General features: G+C 33.4%; 1 protein-coding gene across 1 annotated transcript; it reads left to right on the top strand.

The window, feature by feature from the left end:
* The first annotated feature begins 6,538 nt into the window (after positions 1–6,538).
* Positions 6,539–8,374, top strand: LOC128548887 (uncharacterized). Its single transcript, XM_053524419.1, has one exon. It carries the CDS (start codon positions 6,894–6,896, stop codon positions 8,028–8,030), a length of 1,137 nt encoding a protein of 378 aa, XP_053380394.1. The 5' UTR covers positions 6,539–6,893; the 3' UTR covers positions 8,031–8,374.
* The last annotated feature ends 17,631 nt before the right edge of the window (positions 8,375–26,005 follow it).

Here is a 26,005-nt window from a genome sequence, read left to right on the forward strand (position 1 = left end):
ATTTTGTAAGGAGGGAAGGGACACACTTCCTGATTTTTGGAATCTAGAAATTAATTCTGAATTTATTAAGGTATTAAGTGATAATGTTAGCTTTTTTTGCAATAATTGTCAGTATTATATATGGTAATGCTATTTGCAAGATATATGTGTATTGTAAAATTACTGAGTACATACCCGACTTAGACATTATTTCCCGGAGATGACTAATCATGTTTATCTGTATTTAGGAGGCACACTGAAAGATAGTAAGATACATTTTTTTTTGAAATTATGCAAAATGTATTAAACAATAAGGAGTATCTACACTTAATAGTATAATTATAGTAACAGGTATTTTAAATATTATCTGAAAGGTATCCATGAGTACTAGTTATTGCTGTAAAGGTTCCGTACGGTCTAATTATATATTGCACACTTTTATATGTATTTAATTCATTGTCAGCACATGCGTTATTTTTGCTGTTACTAATAGAATACTTTAATATTATGGGAGACTTGTTTATGGTAATCAGAAGATGTTACTACTTTATGGCGTACACCTATTGCTGACTTAAAATCCTGTCCTATTGTTATTTGCTCATGAGCCTTAGCAGGGTTCTCGGTATGTAAAGTTGATTCAGAGTGTTCGATTGGAGGCCTTGCGGGTACACCTTTTACATGTACCTTGCACACCTTTACATGTGCCATTTTACACGCCTTTATATGTGTTGTTTGACATAAGCCGATGGGCCGGGGGTTAGAACTCCGTTTCCTCCTTTAACAGGCAGTCACTTTTTGGGATCCCGACAGGTATATTATTGTATTATTATATTGGCGCCCAGGGTCGTGCAAGCCCTTTTGTCTCCCCATTTTTGTACTTACCGTGCCATGTGATTCATATTTATTTTGAGATAGAAATATCTCCCTTTACAGTTTAACAAATCATTTTATACGTAGGCCTGGCACTTGTGAGGATTTAGATACCTGTATTTATGAAACTTGTGTTAAGAAAAATAACTCTGGATATTGTTAAAGTCTGTGCACAGCGTATTCATACAATTTTTATACTCTACCTATTTACTTATTCATCTGTTATACATAGTCAATGATTGAGCCTGTTACATGACACCGGTACCTGTATTGAATGTTGGAAAAATAATGTAATAGATAGACATGTAGATATTTTTAAGCAGTTTGACGTAATAAGTGATCTGTGCCTTAAGAAACTTAAAACTGATTAGAAATGACCATATTAAAAAGTAATGCATTACAGTGACTATACTGCCCGGATGTGACTTTGTGTACACTTTTCCATATATGACTGATTCTGAGGAAGCTTAAGGACATTTGAATTGTCCAAATTTATTACAGTATTGTGGTATGTAAATACTAAAGAATTTTAATAATTTATTATTATTATTAATTACTCTGAATTTTACTAAGTCATTATGAAATGATTACTAAAATTAGGTAGCAATGTATACCTATCCTTATACCTGTAGTTATCACTATAGGAACCTTTTTGTCTGTTAGGACTATTCTTGTGAACACAAACACCCATTATGAAATAATCGCTTCTTTGCGCCTATCTGATACTGTATCACTACTGACGAGTCTGTAAACAACAGCTTTCAGATATTTTCGCACCTTATTCTACCCGTGCTGATTATTGTTTATTACACGATTTAACAAAGCCAGGTGTTGATTATGTGTCACAGTTGAAATTAAAATCCAGAAATTAGATATCTAATTAAACTCAATCAAATTTAGATAAGAAATTATACTGGCTTTACCTTTTTCTGTAACTTTTTGAAATCGAAAGTAGATGGTCGCCGAGTCAACCTGCTAGGTTTTAAAAAACATTTCTCTTAAAATCATTTTGATAAGAGGAAATGTCATGGTAAATTTTAATATCACTTACTATCAAATGCTGTTAAACTGTCTTTGCATCATAACAATTTGTCAAACACATCCTTTTAACTGGAGATTTAGGCAAATCTACGAAAGTGTAACAATATCCGGACATTCAATTTTGGATAACAGGATTTTGATCAATAAAAGTATTTGAGCCAGGGGTTTTAAATACTGGTTGACAGGGATGAGAATCAAACAGTAAATTTTCTATTGCTTGAACTTTTATTCTTTTAGCTATATACATTTTGTTTTTACAGTTCTAACAGCTGTACTGTTTGCCATGTAAAATTCACCTGGGGAGTCTTCTTTCCAACAAAAGAAATAAAAGTGCAGGTTTAATTCTCAGTGGTGTTTTGAATTTAGACATAGTGCTTAAAGTGCCATAACTATTTAATTTTGCACAGAAGGCTTCATATATTATTGTTCCAAAACATTAAAAATGCATGAATAATAAGATATAGGCAAGTGATTTTTTTAGTAAGATATAGGCAAGTGATTTTTTTTAAGACTAGTGATTTTATAAGGGCAAATAAGTTTATATTATCATTAGATTTGTTAAAAGCTTCGTTATCATGAACATTATTACCGCGGTATAAAATCTCCCACTTGAACACCTCAATCTCCCACTTTGGAAAGCAAAAACTCCCACTTGGCATTCAGAAAAAGTTGGGATGTCTGCATTTCATCCCTAAATTCTATAGCCAGTAAATCTGGTAAAGCCAAGGAGGCAAAAGTAAAATATAATTGTAACACATACCTTTATTTTTCCTATAACCATCTCAAATGTAATTATGTCATTTTTATTAGTTTACCAAAAATCACTAAATCAAAAATAACCATCTATGCACAGCAAGTAGAGAAGTAATGTTTGTGTTCACTGTAAGCCATGAATAAGTCAAGAAAATTTTGACACATAACTGTTCATTTATCGGTCATCCGTGCAAAGGGTACAAAGTGTGTCCAGGGGGTACATAATACTCCAGGAGCTAGATTGAATGAATAATAATTATTACAAATATAATATGAAAGCCCCACCTCAACAAAACAATGTTTTAAGAGTATATTGCAATCACTTTATAGTTTGTCTATTTATAAGTCACAAATTACCAGAAAGAGGTCATCCATTCCATTCTATGGGAATAGTGATTTTTATAGAAAAAAGTCCAACTTGATTTGCTTGCAATTATTCTAGAATTTACAAAATTGCATTTTAAAATAAAATTGGCATTTAAATCAAAGGTGGCATATTTCTGCCAGCTAGGTAGCTATTGTGATTCTTAAAAAAAAAGTTACCTTGATAAAGCGAAGTTTTCTGAAAAGATGATTTATCTCAATAGCTGAAAGTTTCCTGAAATATTTAAAATGCCAAATCAAGGAAAAAAGATGACTGCGCCGGGAATCGAAGCAAGACCGCCGTGGCAACAGAAATTTTTTCTGCTGTCGCTACCAATAGTGCTATGGAGGATTTAGTGTTCAACCGGGCCTTATGATGCTGTACGCGTTTGACTGGTTCTACCTTTGCGACCAGTGTAGATCATGCATGATTAGCTTGCATATCCGTGCAGTCTGATCAAGATCTACACTGTTCGCCATTCAGTTCAGTAACTTGTTAAGCACCCCTTTTAACAGGTAATGGTAATCTCATAATTGAATGATGGGCAAGTTCATTGTAGAAATTTAGCAGGGTAAAGGTAATGTGCGTTGAATATAATTGGGTTATTATAACAGTAGCTGGATCTGGGATGCAGTATTCGGCTCGAGTGGATTTTGCCGTAGTAGATCGGATCTCCGACCTTGCAAAATCCACGAGAGCCGAATACAAAGTCCCAGATCCAGCTACTGTTATAATGACCCTTTTATTATATACCTTTACCATTTTGATTCTTGTTTTGTTCTTGAACGAAATCTTCAATGTTTATCGATATTAATTGGAACTTAGTGAAGTTTTTATGTGCGCTATTTATAGAAATGTGTCGTGTCATGCATATTAATGAAAATAGTCCGGCAGCATACAATACGGAAGGTACAATACGGAATTCAAAAGGTACAATACGGAATTTTTGTCTGTGTGTTCATATTTAATTGTAAATTACAAGCCGATTTTTTACAGAATTTATTTAGGTATATAATAAAGATATTTACAATGAAGGATTCTACCTCAAGTAAAGCGTTACAAACGATTTTCGACTTTTCATTGTAAAACTTAGTAAAAACAAATAATTCTCATGTGTTTCCGTAACATATAGTCTGTCAGTTATAAAGTTCTTAAGAAATATAGCATTAATTTTCAGATATCTAAAAACTCTATTATTAGTTGGCAAAAGATCTGGAGGACAGTGCCTGGCACTCCTGAATATTCCGCATATTTAAGTAAATTAATTTAATTGAGAAAGAGACCTGGGGTTTGCGCGTGACACTCATTTGCAGTAATCATGATAATGTTGTTTAAACAAATACTGAAAATTGTCAGTGTTCTCAATACCAGTTATTATTCATTCTAACTAGAAAAAAATTAAGAGATGTTAACATTTTCCAGTAGTCCTTAATTTTTACTAAATAATGAAAATCCAATACCAGCGTCCTTTAATTTTGAATATTGTTTACAGTAACTTACACTTAAATCACTCATTTTTCTATAATTGTGTTAGTGAATGTGAGAGAGAGCTTACCTTTTCATTTTTTCGGTAATCCAGGTTGAATCATGAAATCACATCACAATCTTTTGTCTGTCTCACAAGGGTACAGTTCTATTTCTGAGCTATTTTTTTCAGCATTTTTTTTCTTCAAAACTTAGTAAAACGTGATAATTAGTGTCAGGATATTACACTCCTTCAGGGATTAGGAGTATCATCCAGGCACATGTCATAACATATTTGATTAATCTCTGGATATCTAGTTAATTGTACTTAACTGCTATGACATTAGATCAAAATACACAAGTTTATTTAATTATCTATATATTCTAGATAATCAAATTAAAATGATAATTATGTGGGATGAAAAAATAAGATGAAATTTTTAATGATTTTTGTATAACTGTTCTAGATAAGTCGTCAGAAGGTATTTTATGGTTAAAACTTGTTCATAAAACTGATGATGTTATTTTTATGCCATGTGTATGTTATTTACCGCCAGAAAATTCTTCAAGGTTCTTTGATGTGTATAATTTCTTTGATACGTTAACTATTGAATTTTTAACAAATACAAACATGTGTATGTTAAACGGCAGAAATTGCACCAATAATGATTTTACATCAGTATCTACCAAAGGCTTATCAGTCGTTGATTATTGCATAACGACCTATGACAGTTTGTGTAAATTTTTTAATTTTTCTGTAATAAGGTCCGTGAATTTGATACAGCAGTGCAATAATATAGACGTTGTAGCCACAGCAAGTGTGCCTGATCACTCGATGTCATCTTGGTTTATAGAACTACCTACAAGGATTACTAAAGTATGTAATAATGAAAGCAATGAACCAAATATTACATATGATAAATTTGTTGTTAACAATGTACCTAATGACTTCTTGTCAACCCATGAAGTTTTAAATGATGTCAATATTTTAATTGAAAATTTGGAGCAAGGCTTACAGTCTCAAAGTGATATTAATATTGTTTATGATGAATGGGTAAATATTATTAGAAGTAACATGTATAGTAAATTGCAATATAGGTCTATTCCTTTTGGACACTCTAGCAGTAAACGTCGTAAACCTGGAAAGCCTTGGTGGAATGACGAATTAACACACCTCTGGACTGATGTTTGTAAGGCTGAAAATTTATGGGTTAAGAGTGTAAGGAATAACGAAAAGAAAAGATTAAAGTTGAATTATGTTAATATTCGAAAACGTTTTGATAGCTGTGTTCAAAAGCATAAGCGCTTACATTGATACAATTTACAACAAAATATTTTGAATGAATGTAATGTTAATACAACTCAATTTTGGAAATAAATTGGAAAAATAGGTATTAGTAGTTGTAAGAATAATAGTATACCTTTCGAAGTTGTTCTTGATGACGGATCTATATCTTCTAAAGCTTGTGATGTTTTGAACAGGTGGAAGACTGATTTTAGTTCTTTGTATAACGGTAGTAGTAACAATGGCTCAACCAATGTTGATGTGATTGACAATAATCCTGAAGGGGCTAATAACCCATTGTTCAATGATAACATATCTATATTGGAAGTTAAGAAAGCAATTGATCACGCTAAAAAGGGTAAAGCTTCTGGCATAGACAATATTCCAGTTGAGGTTCTCAAAAATGATACATCAGTTTTATTTTTACACACATTATTTAATATTTGTTTTAGTAAAGGTATGGTTCCGTCTCTGTGGGGCTTGTGCATAATCAATCCTATACCAAAATCTTCAGCTAATGATCCGAGAAACCCGTTGTCATACAGAGGTATTTCACTGGCTAACTCGATGTACAAACTTTATTGCAATATATTAAATACTAGGCTTAGTAAATGGGCAGAGGATAACTTTAAAATTGTAGATGAACAGAATGGATTCAGAAAAAGGCGTGGCACAATAGATCAATTGTCTACGTTGACTAGCATAATAGAAACAAGGAAAAAGGGTAGACGATCGACTTTTTGTGCGTTTATTGATTTTACAAAAGCATATGATTTAATAAATAGAACCAAACTTTGGGAACGTCTTCAGAATATAGGAGTAACTGGTAAATTATTTTTAGCAATTAAGTCTCTCTGTAATACAGTGTCCTCATGTGTTAGAGTTAATGGTTTAAATACCGATTGGTTTGAGGTTAAATGTGGATTGAGACAGGGATGTGTGTTATCTCCCCTTTTGTTTAATTTATATGTCAATGATTTGGCTTTATTTCTCCAGTCGTTTAATGTTGGTATTAAAGTTGATGATGACGTGGTATGTATATTGTTGTATGCTGATGATATTGTTTTAATAGCAGACAAACAAGAAGATTTACAATTTTTATTGGACCAGTTAGATTATTGGTGTGGTAGAAACAACATGAAAATCAATCCTATTAAAAGCAAAATTGTCCATTTTAGACCCAATTCTATTACTAGAGTTGACATTGTCTTCAAGTGTGGTGATTTTAACCTAGATATTGTCGACAGATATACCTATCTTGGCCTTGTTTTGCATGAACACCTTGACTATAATGTTACTGCTAAAGTTGTAGCCCAGAGTGCAAGTCGAGCCCTTGGACTTTTGATAGCGAAATGCAAAGCAATAGGTGGTTTTACATATGATGTATATACGAAATTATACAACTCACTGGTTTGGCCTGTTATTGACTATGGATCAGCTATTTGGGGCCTGAAATCTTTCTCATGTATTAATGCTATACATAATAGAGCCATGCGTTTCTTCCTTGGCGTGGGGAAATATACACCAAATGCAGCAGTTGTTGGTGAAATGGGATGGGATCCTCCAATAGTCCGACAATGGAAGACTATATGTAACTTGTGGTGCCGTATGTCTTCTCTTTCATTCCGTAGAATAAATAGACGTGTTGCACTTTGGGCTCAGTCTAAAGCTAGTTCTAGATGTAGAAATTGGTTCTATACTGTAATGAATAGGCTTACTAGTTTGGATTGTCACGTATACAGTACTATCAACCAACATATAGGTAAAAACATGTTATTTGATATAGTAAAGCCCAAGTTAATGGACGAATTCATTAACGAGTGGAAAGTATCTATTAACAGAGTAAATGGTATACGTAATGTAGGCCGTAATAAATTACGCACATATTCTCTGTTTAAATCAAATTTTGATGTTGAACAATATTGTAAAATGATATTACCCCACCAACATCGGTCAGCTTTCAGTAAATTTCGGTGTGGAGTGGCACCGTTAAGAATTGAAACTGGTCGATATGAAAATCTTAATGTTATAGACAGAAAGTGCACTTTTTGCAATGCTATAGAAGATGAATGTCATGTCTTGTTTAATTGTCATATATACGGAGAATATAGGCAAGAACTTTACATGAAAGCAGAGCATGTATGTCCTGCTTTCTCAAACATGACCGATATTGACAAACTGGTTTATTTATTTTCAAACCCACAATTGATAAGGATTACTGCCAAAACCTGTTTTAATATTTTACGTAAGCGATCTCTTATAATGTGTAAATAATGTCCCTATATTTCTTAGTTAAATAATTGTGTATTTATATAATACATATAGATGTTGTTAATCAGGCCCTCTTTAATCTGATTAAAGAGGATATCGATTTCTTAAAAACATTTTTGAATCCGTACGCGTTAGCGTCTTTTTTGTATCTCAGTGTTTTAAATAACAACTACATTTTAAGTGATTTTAATGTCGATTAGCAGCATCTATGTGGTTTTTAACATATGTATATTTGTTTGAATAGCAGATCTTAAGTGTATTAAATAGTAGTCTCTTATAATTCTATTTTAGAATGGTCATATACATGTATTTGTACAATTAATATGTAAATGTGATATATGTACAATGTATATGAATGAGACTTGAATAAACAAATAAAATGATAAAAATATATCTTGTCACTTTGCAATAATTTTAAAATAATCTTTCAATCTCAAAATTATTTATATATAAAAAAGTTTTGACCGTGTTTTTTATATACAAAATAATAATCTTTTTCATTTCGCTGATTGTGGTTATTCATACATACACAGAATGAAAGGCAGCCTGTACAAATAGTGTGATAACATAAGATAAGAATAATTAGTATAGCTGCAGTGATGCTGACTTTATAATCAAACCAATTGCTAGCAATCATATGCCCTCAGTAAGAACCTAATTAACACCTTGGTGTGAGAAGGAAAGAAATTTTGTAGTATTTTTGCCTTTCCTGGGCTTGTTCCATGGACTGTAAATGACAGAACATCTCTTCTTTATGTATCAGTTGATGATTTTTATTACAGACGTATTTTGGGGGTAATTAGCATAGCCTGGGGTGTTTATCTTGTCTCCATCCGGTGTATTCGCAAATGTCTATAAAACATCACGCGTAAAACACTTACAGTCAATATGCAGTAATTGTCAAAATCGAAATTTTCAGGGCGATAAATTAAAAAAAAAACACGAGAACATAATTTTACAACATTACGCTTCACAGCAAAAAGGGTGAAAGCTTTCAAAAGGGAATTGAAAGAAAAGGAATTGTTTTGTGTGATGTTTTATGTATATCTTTTACCACTAAAAAGTGGCATTTTTTATTTTTATATTTTCGGTCCATGCATTCAACGAAACTTATAACTTCACCGAGCATATACATGACAGAAAATAAACATTACATACGCAGGATGAACATGTAATTTTACTGTAAAATCGTACATTTTACTTATTGTTTAATATATAATTATTTATAACTCATGGAACAATGTCGGTATCTAGCAAAGTCCATAAAATACAATTAATTACAGTAGCTTAAAGATGTGTTATATTCTGCTTCTTTCTGACCAAGATGCGTTGCAGCCGAGTTTACCTATATATGCCAAACAGCAGGTTTATCGATATTTTAGTGTAAAGGGAAACAACAATAACGGCACACAAGACAAAATATCAATACCGACAAGAGTTGCGGTTCTCGTATATTTCACGCTCAAAGTTGGGGATGAATACTGTTGGAAAATTTACATTAATTTAGTATCTCAATATCAGTAAGACAGCTATCTTTGAGCAATTGTCTTGATTTTTCAAACGTTTCTGAATACTATCTCAATAGCCTAAAGTTTCCTGGAAATAAAAAGCAAATGAACAAAAGCAGTACTAAGCAGTTAACGTGAACAGTAACAATGAACATTAGAAGTACAAGTAGCAGCAGTACAAACAGCAGCAGTTGCAGTGAGCGGCCGCAGGATTAGCAGCAATAGCAGGAAAAGCAAAACCAGCCATAGCAGTGATCAATAGCAGTACCATCGATAGCTGTAATAGCATAAGCAGTACCATCATCCTGCTCACAGCTCAGTGCTACTACAACTACTGCTTATACTGTCGCTGGTGCTTCTGTATCTGTCAAATATCATGTAAATTACTAAAAGTACTTCATTGACATGATGCATAGAATTAAAGAGATGTGTTAAATATCATAATAAACAAACAAGTATTTCAATTCACTCAAAAATATAATTTAATACATTTGACTACCACTCTCCATGTTCAAAAGTCACTAACTACACTAAACGTTGTGCTTTTAGATTTATAAGAAAACAGAGATGTATATTTTGGTTTTTATTACAAATCTGTTAAATATGACTTAAATAAACGGTAGAATTAGCTGAAGTAGAATCAGCAGTAACAAAAACTTTTATTGGCAAAATACCAAATAGCGGGTTTATATATATAGACACACTGATGAGCCATTCACGGCGAAACTAGTTTGTGACTTTTATATTAAAATTTAAGAAAAACTAAGCGAGCGTGTGAAGTCATTGTATAATTTTACGATATATATATATATATATATATATATATATATATATATATATATATATATATATATATATCTCGTCGTTTTGGTGGCAACACGGGATCCGAGTTTTCAACCTGCGTTGCCAGCTGCGGTCTCCAAATAATTGATTCCATGGTAAAGCAGATATCCAAAGCTATCATCTTGCCACGGTCCTTTATAGTTCGTTCACTTATTTTTGACAAGGAGTTATCCTTATTACAATTTTCCTTCACATTTTGATTTCTGGTTGGATTGGTGAATTTTATTTTGAACTTTATTATAATTAATATCTGAAACATCTAAGGTGATAATAAGATCATACTTCAAGCATAAGTAAACGACACCAAATAATGCGGCGTTCCTCTCTTTATTCATCTTCTTACGACTCAGAAATGCCACTTCTTTATTTTTTCATTTTCGTAAATTTTTACGAAAAGTTCCGTCAAGTGTTTTAAACTTCGTTACAAAATCACATTTAAAGAATAAAATATAAAGAATAGTTGACATATCCGATAGGTGTTTTCAATACGAGCAGAAATTTAAAGAATTTACTTGGTTTTATTCGATAAAAAGAAAAAAAAACATATGACGGACGGAGACGGACACGTGACGGAATCGGAAAAAATTCGTCCGACATATATTTTTTTTTTAAATATTTAAATATCTAATAAGGCAAATGCCATCAAATGTGACCATATTGTTGTGTCAATAGGTTCACGAATTATGTACATTTTTTATTCATTTTCATCAACTTATTTTTAAGTAAAAGCATTTTTCATTTTCTGTATTTTCGGAAAATTTTTGCAAAATTCCGACAAAAAAATTCTAACTTCTTAAAAATGCCCAAAACAAAATGAAAATATAAAAATTCCCTAAAAGAAATATGGGTATTTTTTGATGTAAGCCAAAATCTGATTTTGTTGTGGGCTATTGTGATCGCCCTTCGTCCGTCGTCCGCCCACAATTTCTTGTGAACACGATAGAGACCACATTTTGCAAGCAATTTTGATCAAACATGAACAAAACTTGTATTGGCATGATATCTCGGTTCCGTCGAAAAATGGCCAGATCCCATAATGGGTTCTAGAGTTATTGCCCCTTAAAGGGCCAGAATTTGCTATTGTGCGTGCGTCAACAATTTCTTGTCTGCATGATAGTGGTTTCATTTATGACTTTATTCTAACCAAACTTGCACACAACTTGTATCACCATAAGATCTTGGTTCCTATATTGAACTGGCCAGATCCCTCTATGGGTTCCAGAGTTATGGCCCCTGAAAGGGCCAAACTTAGCTATTTTGACCTTGTCTGCACAATAGCAGCTTTATTTATGATTTGAATTTAATTAAACTTGCACAAAACTTGTGTCAGCATAAGATCTTGGTTCCTTTCTTGAACCGGCCAGATCCCATGATGGGTTCCAGAGTTATGGCCCCTGAAAGGGCCAAAATTAGCTATTTTGACCTTTTCTTCACAATAGCAGCTTCATTTATGATTAGATTTTAACCAAATTTGCACACAACTTGTATCACCATAAGATCTCGATTCCTTTTTATACGCCCGAAGGGATGTATTATGTTATCGCCTCGGTGTCCGCCTGTCTGTCTGTCTGTTGGTTAGCAATTTCCCTTCCGCTCTGTAACTCTTGAACCCCTTGAAGGAATTCAAAGAAACATGACACAAATGTTCACCTCATCGAAACGACGTACAGAGCGCATGTTTCAGATGGCTGACTTAAGGTCAAGTTCACACTATGGAAGATTATTTATGCAAACATTCTATTATTGTATTTGATCAAACGCTTTATGATTAATGACAACTATTATTGCATTTGGTAAAGTGCTTTATTGTTGATAACAAACATTATTGCATTTGGTCAAATGCTTTATGATTCATGACAAACATTCAATTGCATTTTGTCAAATGCTTTATGATTGTAGACAAATATATGTTATGTAATGCAATTTTTATGAATATAAACACTATATGCTTGGTGTTTGATAACATACTTCCTGCATAGCTCTATTATCAAATGTTCGCATGCATATACTTCTATTAGTCTGATGCACAGAATAAATCAACTGTTTGCATGTATGACCATACTTTGATTTTGTAAAGTAGCTCTTCCATAATGCGTTTGCATTAATTACAGTTTTAAATAGGAAAAAAAGAAAGTTCGACACTTGGCACAGCGACAATCCACTATCCACCATACACTAAGTTCCTTGACTTCAACGAAGCCGGGAACCGGCAAATTTTGATAAATTTTAACGCTAGGGGCGCCACATGTCCTAAAATTATAAGGACTGATCCCCAGGCTTGTTCAATTGCTATAAAGGAACAACAACGAACAAGTTCTTTTAAATTGCCAGTATGTTTTAAAAATAAAAATTGTTTCTTCACTAACTTGCTTACAATCTATCCAAACAACATATAGAGTACCTTCCATGTGAAAAAAAAACTTACAGAAAATGTCATAATCGTAAAGGAAAAAAATGTGAAAATGAAAGTAAGATAGATCTCCGGTTCTAAATTTAGCGCGTTCAAACGTGGTTATTAATAAAACCCGGCTCGGCCCAAACCACGGAAATAGCCGATTCTGATTGTACGGAAACCACCGGAAACTTACGGACGGAAGGCTAATATAACTACGAATGATATCGTGTCGATATCAACTTACATATTTAGAATTTAGTAAAAAAAAAACAAAAAACACTGAACTTTATGATGCCCGCGAGGAACTTCTTTGATGAATGGGTTAAAACTGCGTGTTCTTTCTGGTTGCAAAAACGTCTTAATATAATTTGTAAACTTGTACACAGGAAATCGTTATACATAGCGTTGTTTTGACGAGCCTTCTAATTAGTTCCCGATATTTTGTATCGTTATCATTATATACTATCTTATAATCACGTTTTGTCCAAAAAGTTGTTATATTTCGAAGAAAGGAATTCCTCTCGGGCCTCAAAGAGTTTTTGTTTCACCTGTGCATTCCCAAAGCCTAAATAATTCTTTGTGTCCGGTAACATGCCTAAAAAAATAGGTAGTAAAAAGGCAGGATTTTTTATACTTTTTTGTTCAATGAGACTTTACGGAAATTATTTTTATGTCAAAAAAAAATGAATACGAATAATTTCTAATATCACTGACAATTTTTAGAGAATAGAATGAGCAGTTTTTTAAAACTTTTTATTAAAAAGTTTTTAAAAAATCTCAAAGACCATAAAACAAATATATAGAAACAAATAGTGAGATAGGTTTGTTCACGCAGGATTCTGAGTATCTCTTGAACTTAGTCGACTGAATTTACGTACGATGAAAGTCACAAATTGAATATATTGTGGTACATTGCAGTTTGTGGCATAATCGATTTCATATTCGGCAGGTTCCTATAATGTTTTAATATATATATATATATATATATTTTTTTTTTTTTTTTTTTTTTTTTTTAAGTTTGCAAGTGATCTCTGAATAAACTGACTTACTTAAGTTATATTCAAATTAGTTCAAAACTATATAGAGTAGAATCGAGATACAAATTTTACCTTTTTTCATTTTGTACAGATGTCTCGTAAACCGGAGGTCGCGGGGTCGAATCCTGTCAGCGGATTTTGACCGTGACTCCAACAGTCCCTTCTTTCGGTGCGAGTACTGGTTACTTTCCAGGAAGCAGTCATCGAGTGTATTTCACATTAGTTGGTGAACCAAAACTCGACGCGAAAAAGAAATCTTTTAAATGGGAACAAAATTACCATTTAACTGCACTCAATATACAGAACGATTCACACTGTTTCGTGAAAAAAGACCAAGTAAACTTGAACTTGTTAAGGTTCTTTTGGATATTTACCAATGCTCTACACTTTCAGATTATGAATTTAGATACTTCAAAATTAAACTTCAATGGTTAGACATATCTTGCAAAACTTTGCAATTTATTTAGGTTGATTTGATATATTATTGTATACAGAATGCCTTTTCAGTCAGTTTGCTAGTGCTCGGCATTTTTGATACATAACAACTGAAGGATCGTTTGAGCCCGCTAATCATAATTTACAAATAAGTCTCGAAAAAGCAAAATAAAACTTTGAACGGATGTTGTTTCTTCAAACCTCACAAATTTCTTCATTAAGATTTTTTTTTGTAAATTTATCAATATCACAATGTACTGCAGACGATTTACTCTAACACTGCTTACTTTACTATGGTTACGTGACCACACCGGAAGTGAACTGTACTTGGATCTATATTGAGCAGCTTTAATGCTGTCGCATTCTGAGACCTTACGTTTTGTGAGTTTTTCATTGGTAGAACCAAACCTATTGTAATTATGCAAATAAAACTGTTGCTCTTCTTTTGTATATACCGAGTAATTGTACGATAGTTTGCAGTTTTTTACGAAAGATCTGAGTGTAATTTTTCAGCTATAATTGGTTTGTTAAACTGCCCATGTGTGGCCAAATCCATAAAGCATCTCAGAAAAGTTTTAACCTTACAATTTTTTTTCAACTTTACGGTAAAGAAAGTGTAATGAGCGGGATTTTCCAGAAACAAGTTGCATCCTTCATAACTTGTTTAAATAATAGTAAAAGTTGATCTTCACCCGATATTGCATTGTATTGAAACTCCTTACGCAAATCGCGTCGAGAAATCACATTTTAGCTCAACCCTAAATATATATAGTTGTGACGTTTCTGTTTTACGGAGATTAATTTATTTTTTGGGTTTCCATTATATCCAAAAAGTAATTATGTTTCATTTGGTATAGCAGGCCCATTATTAAAACCTATATGTTTTCAAATGGAATGACTAAGTAGTGTGTTCTTTTTTCACAAAAAATAGGCCGGGTTCACACATGTATGAACACAAGATAAAGTAATTTAATCCTATGTATAAATAAGCGCATCGTCTTTTAATCAGTACGAAAGTATCGATCTCTCATAGGGAGACACGAAAATGTAATATCACATGCGCAGAAAAACAAAATAGCGTTGTTGCGCATGTGATATGAAATTATTGTTTTATCATTAAATCTATATTTATAGTCCTTTCCATTGTTCTAGATGTAGTCACATGTTCAACGATAAAAAATCGTATTTTCTCGAAGGCGGAGCCAAACACACATATTGACCTCCAGCTGTGACGTCCACACGTTATTACGTTAAAACAATGCGACGTCGTATACAATTAACCACGAAAGATGACCTAAGGCTGCAGACATTTGTATCTAATGTTTATACTTATGAGTAGGCTGGATTTGATAATAAAACAATTGTCGTTTTTATGTGTGGTCGATATGTGCATTTATCGACCTGTTAAAGCGACATCAAGTCGATAAATTCGCTCGAGGTTGATATTGCTTTTATCAGGCCGATAAATCCACATATGAGCCAAGCCATGAGAAAACCAACATTGTCTATTGCGATTAGTTTTTAGTTTATACAAATTTGTTTTAGCTCGATTGTGATGAAAGCTTCAAGCTTATTGTAACCACTCTCGAGTCCGCTTCCTGGAAAAACCAGTACTGGTGTCATATGAGAAGTCATGGTCGTGACCCCAGTGGGGCTCGAACCCACGACCTCTGGATTGAGCGGCCAACACCTTATCCACTAGACCACCGCTCCCTATTGCGATTAGAGAAACCGTTAGCAAACAGCATGGATCCTGACCAGACTGGGCGGATGTTGGTTTTCTCATGGCGCGGCTCATATCGACCTCACCAAAAGGCAATTATTGTATAATATCACATGCGCAGAAATTGAAAATAACGATTTTGCGCACGAGATATAAAAACGCTTATGATATATTATTCAAGTTAAACTAATGGGAAAAGTGCATTGGACATTGTGTGGGGTATAATAATTTAACATCTGAATTGCACACATTTGTAATCCATGCTTTAAAATGTTCATTTTAAAAACAAAAAAGTTAACATTGTGTGAATAGTTGTATAAGCATATAGCAAAAGCATAGTTCGTAGTCCGACCGGACCGGTTTTTTAATTCTGTGTTAAAAAGATATGCTAGTATTATTTCAAATATAAAAGAAAGAGAAATCAAAAATTAAATAATCTAAAAACAAAAATAACGTTAGCAGTAAATTGTTAAAACATGAAAGTTCATTGCTATCACTACCCTCCCATTTATCCGTATTAGATAATTACCGTTTTTTATTGTTTTGTTTTAAACAGACTGAGCGGACATGTTTCGGGGTGTGTGTGTGGGTGGGTGGGGGGGGGGGAGGGGTGGGGGGGTCCGGGTTCGAAACTTTGCGACCGATCTTTCATATTTTATACTCCAGTTCATTCATTTCTACAACTTACTGTAACTCCGGGTATCATCTCCATACAAAATCACCTGGTTTTGTTTAAAGCTAAATCATATGATTTATCATTTGAGCAACATTTTGTGATATTTTGTTTTCAGTTTTCTTGTATTTCAGGAACAAAGACCTATTACATAGAGTTATACCTCTTCTGGAAATGTTTACTTTGATATTTTTTATGAAATTTTGTAATTGCCTCCCTTTAATATGAAAAAAAATGTAAAAAGTGGACTATGTTTTTAGATTTTGATATAATTTATTAGTTTATTTAGTTTTATATTCAAATTTAAATACTTCAACAACCTGAAACAAATGGCAAGTATGAAAACAGCGCATAGCTTCGTAGTTCATCTATTTTCGATATATCTTGGTTGCGCAACCGAGATAGGCAAAAGGAGTATAATAATAATTTCATAAACTTACATTTCTAGTTAATTTTCGCAAAATGTGTACTTACCAATGCAAATCTTTGACAACCTTAATATAAGAGTGTTTTATTCATATGTTCCCTAAGACAAGATATTTTCATTAAATTAAAACTTAATATGCTAAAACGCTATCTTGGTCGGGCAACCAAATTTTATAAATACTTCCAGTGCACGGTATAGACCCCTTCGCCTTATGTCACATCGTTAGGTGTGAAATAACGACGTACATTTAACTAGCCTGTCCAGTTCTGTTGAAAGTATCCTGCAAACTGCTATCTCGTGTCTGTCCGGTACACAAAAATGACACATCGACTGCCGAACGTATTACTTCTTTGATTGAGTGTGATTCAAATATCTTGTTATTTTAGGTCTTCGCTTATGTCAAGTGCAATACTTCATCAAACATACGTATCATCAATATCAAATACTTTGCTTCTACTTTTGTAATAATGAAATAAAATACACATAATGGCCTTGATAAAGATGACGGTATCACCATTCGTAATTATATTAGCCTTCCGTCCGTAAGTTTCCGGTGGTTTCCGTACAATCGGAATCGGCTATTTCCGTGGTTTGGGCGGGGCCGGGTTTTATAAAAACCCCGGCTACCTCTTTCTACGAGAGTTTCTTGAAGGGATCAGCTATTAACTGTATTCTCAAATAAGTAAGCTGGAGTTATCGTTCTTCATTTAAACGAAAATGGACCCAGCTAACAAAATATGAAGACATGAAATTACGTATATGAATAAGCATAAAGCGCAATACAGAAATCGTTGCTCTCTTGACATTACACAAGTACTTAATGACATTACAGTGTATGCATGTAATAACTGTAATAAAAACAGTTGATTAACAATGAGAGAACGTATTTGCTAACATTTAACTAGTCTCCAATAGCCCAAATCAAGTAAATGACTACCAGTTCTCTTTTGGCACTTGGCGTTAGAAAAAATACTTTGAAAAATTATCATGAAGCTATACATAAGATACTAAGGATTTTGGCATTTAAAGCATTTAATTGGTTTACTTATATCCATATATAAGTGATCTAAATTGCAACATGTAGCATGCGTTTGTCATCAACAATAAAGCACTTTACCAAATGCAATAATAGTTGTCATTAATCATAAAGCGTTTGATCAAATACAATAATAGAATTTTTGCATAAATAATCTTCCATACACACGTCAAAGGTCATATGACTTTGTTTTGTGTGTATATTGCTCTGCATTTACCAAGACCATATTTCTGTGGTACAAAATGGTTGGTACCTCCAATTTTTATGTGTATTTTGACATATCTGTACCTTGTAAGATTTTTTTTTTCCTTTTGGTTAAATTTTTTCCCTTTGTTGTTCCTGTCCTTTGGACTTATGGCTATATTGAAAATGATTTCAAAACAATTTTACACAAGACTAGTGTTCCTTGGGTGACCCTCCACTATATTCCTTCAAATAATTTTGATTCAGCGAACATGGCCTCCAAGGGGTTTTGCTTATTTTCGCTATATGCCTATATAGAACTTTGAAAATCTTTTTGTCAGAAGCTGCTGGTCCGTTTTTTAAGCAAGAGCTCGTAGAACACGAAATGCCCCCACCCCCTTGATGCATTAAGTAATTGCACAAGGAATAGAAATTATTTGCTCACTGTAAACAAAAGTTCTGCTGTTCTGGTTCAGTGTGACTTTGACCTTTTGACCTATTGACCTCAAATTCAATAGGGGTCATTTGCTTGTCATGATCAACCTCCCTATTAAGTTTCATGATCCTAGGCCCAAGCGTTAACAAGTTATCGTCCAGAAAGGGTTTAATGTTCCGGGTCATTGTGACATTGACCTTTTGCCGACTGACTTCAAAATCTATAGGAATTATCTACTGGTCACGATTAACCTCTCTATTAACTTTCATGATCCTTGGCCAAAGCGTTCTTGAGTTATCGTCCTGAAACCGTTTCACTACTCCTGGTCAATGTGACCTTGAACTTTGACTTAATGACCTCAAATTCATTAGGGTCATCTGCTTGTCATGGCAAACCTCCCTATCAGTTTTCCTGAGCCTAGGCCCAAGCGTTCTTGTGTTAATGTCCAGAAAAAGGTTTTACTGTTCCTTGTCACTGTGACCTTGACCTTTGACCTACTGACCTCAAAATCGATAGGGGTCATCTGCTGGTCATGAACAACCTTTCTATGAATTTTCACGATCGTAGGCCCAAGCATTCTTGAGTTACTATCCGGAAACTGTTAAACTGTTCCGTGTCACTGTGACCTTGATCTTTGACCTACTGACCTCAAAAATGGGTCATCTGCTGGTCATGACCAATCTCCCTATCGACTTTGATGATCCTAGGCCCAAGCATTCTTGAGTTATCATCCGGAAACCGTTTAACTGTCCCGGGTCACTGTGATCTTGACCTTTGACATACTGATCTCAAAATCAATAGGGGTCGTCTGCTGGTGATGACCAACCTTTCTATTAACTTTCATGACCCTAGGCCTAAGCGTTCTTGAGTTATCATCCGGAAACTGATTGATCTACATACCGACCGACCGACGGCCATCTGCAAAACAATATGCCCCTCCTTCTTCGAAGGGGTGCATAATAATTTTACACAAATATTTCTTGGGTGACCCACTACCGAATTCCTTCAAATAATTTTGATTCATTGAAAAAGTTGCAGCCCTGGGGAGGGGCCCATTTTTCCATATGGCTATACAGAAAACGTCTTGTATGAACCTACTGGCCTGATTTGAAAATAATTTTATTTGAAGTAACTTTAAGAAAATTTCAACTATATTTTCTCATAATTCTTTTGACTGATCTTGATTATGAATTTTTGACCTTCTTGTCCTTAAGTGCAATGATAACTGGTGAGCGATATAGGGCCATTATGGCCCTCTTGTTTAATCATGCCACCACTATGAACTCGACATTCTTCACTGCCCGAAAATAATTGGATATATCAGCAGTTACCTGACCTCACGACTCGTCCTTCATTTCACTGAGCACATCATATATGTTCACAGTAAATAGTACTGACTGAATTTTCACTTGATAACCATCTAGTATCCGCGAGTGTGTGGAGTGTGCGCCTTTTTGAAGCACTTTTAAATATGACACTTTAGATTTCTTCTTTGCCCACAGATACATATGCTAACAGGTCTGACATCGCGCATCCGGTGCGACATTTATTTATTTTGAATCGATTAGTCATGTTTGCACTCTTTGTCGATTCTTTTCATAGGACAGAAAAGGTATCTAACATTAGTTAGAAGTATAATTATGTACTGGCCTATCAGAAATGAACATTTTATACAAAATTGAGATCTACCTTTAAGGGAAGTTTTTTTTTTTGTCTTTTTTTCTGCTTTGGAATTTTTAACCGAGGCAGCTGTGTCGGTGTGCCTAAGTGTCGCTACGGGCCTATGCTATAACAATAAAAGTATTTACAAAGGATTATTAAGTAAAGCTGATTCTTTTATTTAAGATAGCTTATGCATGTCGTAGCTACACTCTCATATATAGACAAAATTAAAAATATTTTAATAAACACAAAGATGAGCGAGAAAAGTGGAAACTGGTATTGGATATTACCAAAAACGCTCGTGTAATAGCGCTCAGACCTCCAAATTGGCCGAATCTTTAAGATAATTCTACAAGCAAACCACTTTGCACGATTATAGTTTGACAACTTACCTTTAATTTTTATAGGTCATAATGCAGTAATTCGGTCAAAAATGTGCTTCCGTGGTGTCGAAAGAAGTCCCTAATAAATAGATCCTAATTTTTCCATTTTTCGCGCATTTGCGCGTAAATCGGGGGCCAAATGGGCATTATTTCACTCGTGGAATGAATTTTACATAAAATAGGACACTTTTCATGCTAATATTCGCATGTTTTCGAATTGTTTACTTGAAAACGAAAGTAGGGTGTTTATTCTGCGGACCGCTTTCTGAAATGCGGCAATATGAGGGTACCTGACTTCAGTTGACTTGCATTTCACTGCATACTATTCAACATCCACTTTTCTTTTCGTTTTCTTGAAGCAAATGTACGGATATCTTGTGGAAAATAGGTCTACGACGGAGTGAAAATCTAGAAACTGTAACAATATTGTTCTGAAGTAGCTGAATTTTATATGAAACAAAGAGCAATTTCTTTTATTGGTATATACCCTTGTAAGAGACCCAAACCTCAAAATCAATATGGCGGCCAAAATTACAGACGGTCGCCACATGAGTACCAAGCTTTATGACAATTGCACAGTTTTATGAAGAGTGTGTTAGAATATGGAAAGTGAGGCTATTCTTGTTTTAACATTCATTAATATTGCAAACGTGTTCAACTACATACCAAAATAAGGTTTTACCGGAAGTATCAACTTTTTTATACAATATGTAACTTTATTTTGGCAAAATGGGGGTAAAATTTCATAATGTGTCATGTCTTCTCTTACCACCAAGATTTAACAGCATTTAACAGTAATCTTATTCATGTTTATTGGTTTTATCAGTAATGCAGATAATTTGTTGTCAACATTATGGAATAAAGAATAAAGGCAAGACTAAGTGGGTGGGCATAAACTGACTCTCTGTAAAGTCACTCAACATGTACATTAATGTTTTATTTAAAAAAAAAAAATGAATAAATTTCTGAATTGCATTATATATAAATGTTACGTAAACACATCACGAAAGAAAAACCAATAGGTAGAATACGTTACTACAGTTACGTTACCGTTTCATTAAACTTGTTTTATTATTTCAAATGACTTAGGAAGATTTTTAATTTAGACATATTTTAAATACATGAATTTTGCTACAAAACATTTACAAAACTTTTCAATAGCATAAAGTTTTTCATTTGTTTGTCATTGGTTTAGTTTGAGGAAAAGTTTTGTACGCAACTTACTTTACATATTTTACGTTACAATTTCACTACATTTATTCTACATTAGCAATATATCTATAAAATATTTCAAAACATAAGTTACTATGCATTTATTTAGTACAGTAAGTATATTATATACAAACGTATTTATCAAGTACTGTGTTCTTTATCTAACAACACTTTTAAATACGTCACCTTTATATATGTTTTATTTTGAAAAATATGTAGGAAAAATATTGAATTACAGATATCAATATATTGAGAATAACTTAACAGTAAGGCGAAATTTAATCGTTAGTATAAGTATGTACAAGGAGTGATCCAGAATTACATTGATGCACTAGTGCTGTTTTGTTGCGTTGGTGCTCTTTAAACACACCAAATGGCAGAAATCAACCACCATAATTATTGCAAAATGTGAACTAGATCTACTTTAGAAAACGTATTAATTCGTATGAATGATTGCACTAATTTTAAAAATAATCTTCTCGATGCTACATCCAAATTGTTGCCTTTTCAATTGTTGAAATAAGAAATGTTGTTAGATGTCAGGGTGCATTTTAAAAGGAGGTCAGCCATATTTAAGCAATATTTTGTGGCAATTTTTCTCTTTTCGTATATTCTGTAACAGATACATTTAAGGAACAAAAATACCAATTACCTAGAGTTACCTAAATTTTAGCTTTAAAAGTTCTATTCTTTTGTCTTTGCAAGAAGTGAGACATAATTTCACTTTGAAAGTTCCGCATATATTTCAATGCTATATTTCAAGCATTTACACGTCAAACTAAAATGATTTGATAAAATAATGTCAAAAATGCTTGATGTGCATCGTGATAGTAAAAAGGATAATAACAGCCTATAAATTAACACTTGCAACAGCGTGATAACAATGACACGAATAAGTTACATTTCAAATTAATGTCTGGATTTTAGCGAAACCTTAGAAAACGAAAATAACTGAGCAAAATTTACAATAAAATTATGTTGTTAAATACCGAAAGCTATATAAACAAAACAGTACTTTTATAAGTATATCAAAACTTTCTACATTTAGTGAATAGTATTGTAATTTAGTGAATAGTAATGTAATTTCCCAAACGACTGCAATAGATGCATCACAATGATATCTGCTTTAATACACAGATACATTTTTTTTTCTTATCGATTTAGTGTTTTGAAGAAAGCTACAATGTCCATACATATACATTTTTTGTATTTATACAAACAATTTCCGCATGTGTGCATACAATTAACGTATTTTTTTATTTCTTTGTCATATAAACAATTACAGGGAAAAATATCCAAACTTTCAAGTTAACTTTCACCCTGCCAATATAGATGCCTTAAGCAAACAAAAACTGACGGAATCAAACGTCAAAGTGCAAATTCTATCAAATTATATCTTTGATATTGAGACATCAACCAAATTATAGAAAGTACATTTTGCCGAAGTTAATCCGGAAATTGAAATTATTCCAATTAAAATGCCGACGACTGATATTTATATTTGTGATTAAAGAAGTTAAAGGCAATGTTAACAAACAGTCTATTCTGATTGTGAATGCCCATGTTCTAAAAAGATATTTTATGAAGAAATAAAGAAACACCTTTACATAAATAAGATAATAATAAAGTGCATTCAGCAAGGTACTGAAATCTGTTCCAAAAGGAGCGGGACGTCATCGAAGGAGTTAAGGATTTAAACAGTATGTTATGTCAGCCTTACGAGTGAAGTGACTAACTTAACATCAGCATTAATTGTCTTGCAAATGTTTCAATAACGCGTTTTTGTTGTAAATCAAAGGATATATGATAAAGTTGTAAGCAAACACATATCATACATAAGTTTGACAAAAACGCATGAATTAAATAATTTTTCATCATTACATGACACATGTTACCCAATAGTCAGGCTGACAATTGTCAAAGGCATAAAATATCAGAGCCAACAGAATGTTACGACAATTTCATGAAAGCAGATTTGTAGTTTTATTATAGTTTTAAGCCATATAGGTACGGATTTTCTCTCTAATTCCTCTATTACAAAAAGGACATTCGTTTAATGTACCAGCACATGACATGCACAGTTCATGATGTGTATATGGCAAGAACAACACGTTAACATTATTCTTACCAAAGGCCATGCAAAAAAGCCGTTGATTTTCTTCCAGATGTGTTTCTAAAATAAAATTGAAATGTATTTGTATTTGTCAACACTATACGTTTGAAATGTATTTTGACGTTTTGCTAGCTGTTTCGCTGCCTGTATAGGCATTTCGCATGGATACTGTAAGTTATATTGCAAAACAAAAAAAAAATATAAAAATGTTAAACCTGGCAAGATTGCGAGTGACCAAATAATAAGATAGTGAAAAACATACTAATATGTTTGATAACAAAGAAGAAAAACATAATGTCGATTTATTTATATAGTACTACTATTTGCGCTTGAATTTCCATCAACTTGTTTCCTTTCTCGTATTACATCGATCAAACTTATTATATCCTCGAGTGAAGGTTTTTCGTTTCCTGAAATAATATAATAAAAATTATACAAACAGTAATACAATATGTTTTCAACATATCAAATAATATATAATGTCACTACGTGCGATAATAGCTGTTGGCTTACAGGAGATGAAAAATAAATAACATGCCAAGAGAAGAATAGGTTAATGGGCCGGAACTATTAAAAAGTATTGTTACGCAGCACTGTGTCGGTTCCCTTCTTGGCAAAAATATAGTATTTAATGACAATAAAATAAAACCCTTTATTACGCTGGATTAAATTTGAATACAGCAAACCTTGAAAATGTCTTATAATAAGACGAAACCTCTCTCTAGGAGTTCTTGTACAGCTACTTTAACATCATGTTCCTTGTATCCCATATCGAGTAATACAGCTCTGTGTTGTATCATTATTGATTCAAAACACGGATTCCCTTAATTTCAGTTGTTCCACTGCACTTGTCAAATCCTGGACACCTCCACTAGTTGCTCCATAACCCTTTTGAAAAAATAGCAAAGTTAAATACGGTGCTAAATTTCCATTTTTTTTCCGGACACTGCGAATTATGGCTTCAAACTGAGCCTGCAACATTTTCGTTTTTGTCGTGTTGGGTGACGTGTGAAGTTTCCACTTTTCTCTATTTCAAAATTACTTTCTGTGTTGCGTTATCAGCCGTTTCACAGTATTAAAGTTCATGTTAAGACGTAAGCGTAATAAATCTGAGATATTCGAATAACATTATTAATAACTTGCTAACTTGCTTCATTTTCAACAGAAGCTTGCAGAAGAGCTATATATTGTTCTCCTTTTTGTCCAAAGCGTAAGGGCATGCAGGAAACCATCTGCAGTGTTCTGTCCAAGGGTCGTCTTCAGGGTCCCATCGTCATAAACCACCGTCACAAGCAAAACAACGCACTTGATCTTCAAAACCTATGTGAATCATAACACAGTTGTCAATAAGGCTAAAATATTAAAATATGAAGGCTTATTTATATAAACCATTTAGTGAAACTCATTTGTACCCTGTTATTTTGCAAATTTAATTACATGTATATTACAACTAATAAATTCAATGTCTTTAGAAAAAACCATCGACTCAAGAAGTGTTTTTTTCCCAGGATGAAGTATTGACAATAACTTTTCTGTGAGGAGGGGTTCAGTTTCAATACATTGGTAATGTTAAAATGAAATGGGAAATGTTATGGAAAGTGATTACATCTCAGGCAAAATACAAAAAGAAATGAGCCGCGCCATGAGAAAACCAACATAGTGGTTTGCGACCAGCATGGATCCAGACCAGTCTGCGCATCCGCGCAGTCCGCGCAGTCTGGTCAGGATCCATGCTGTTCGCTTTTAAAGCCTATTGGAATTGGAGAAACTGTCAGCGAACAGCATGGATCCTGACCAGACTGCGCGGATGCGCAGGCTGGTCTGGATCCATGCTGGTCGCAAACCCACTATGTTGGTTTTCTCATGGCACGGCTCATATGTTCTAAAAGCACACCTAAATGTAAAAAGATAG

This window comes from Mercenaria mercenaria, chromosome 15 (assembly GCF_021730395.1).
Source record: "Mercenaria mercenaria strain notata chromosome 15, MADL_Memer_1, whole genome shotgun sequence".
NCBI lineage: Eukaryota > Metazoa > Mollusca > Bivalvia > Venerida > Veneridae > Mercenaria > Mercenaria mercenaria.

What these genes read in the sequence shown, in the direction of transcription:
- LOC128548887 (XM_053524419.1), top strand. Translation starts at nt 6,894, where the DNA reads ATGAAAATCAATCCTATTAAAAGCAAAATTGTCCATTTTAGACCCAAT.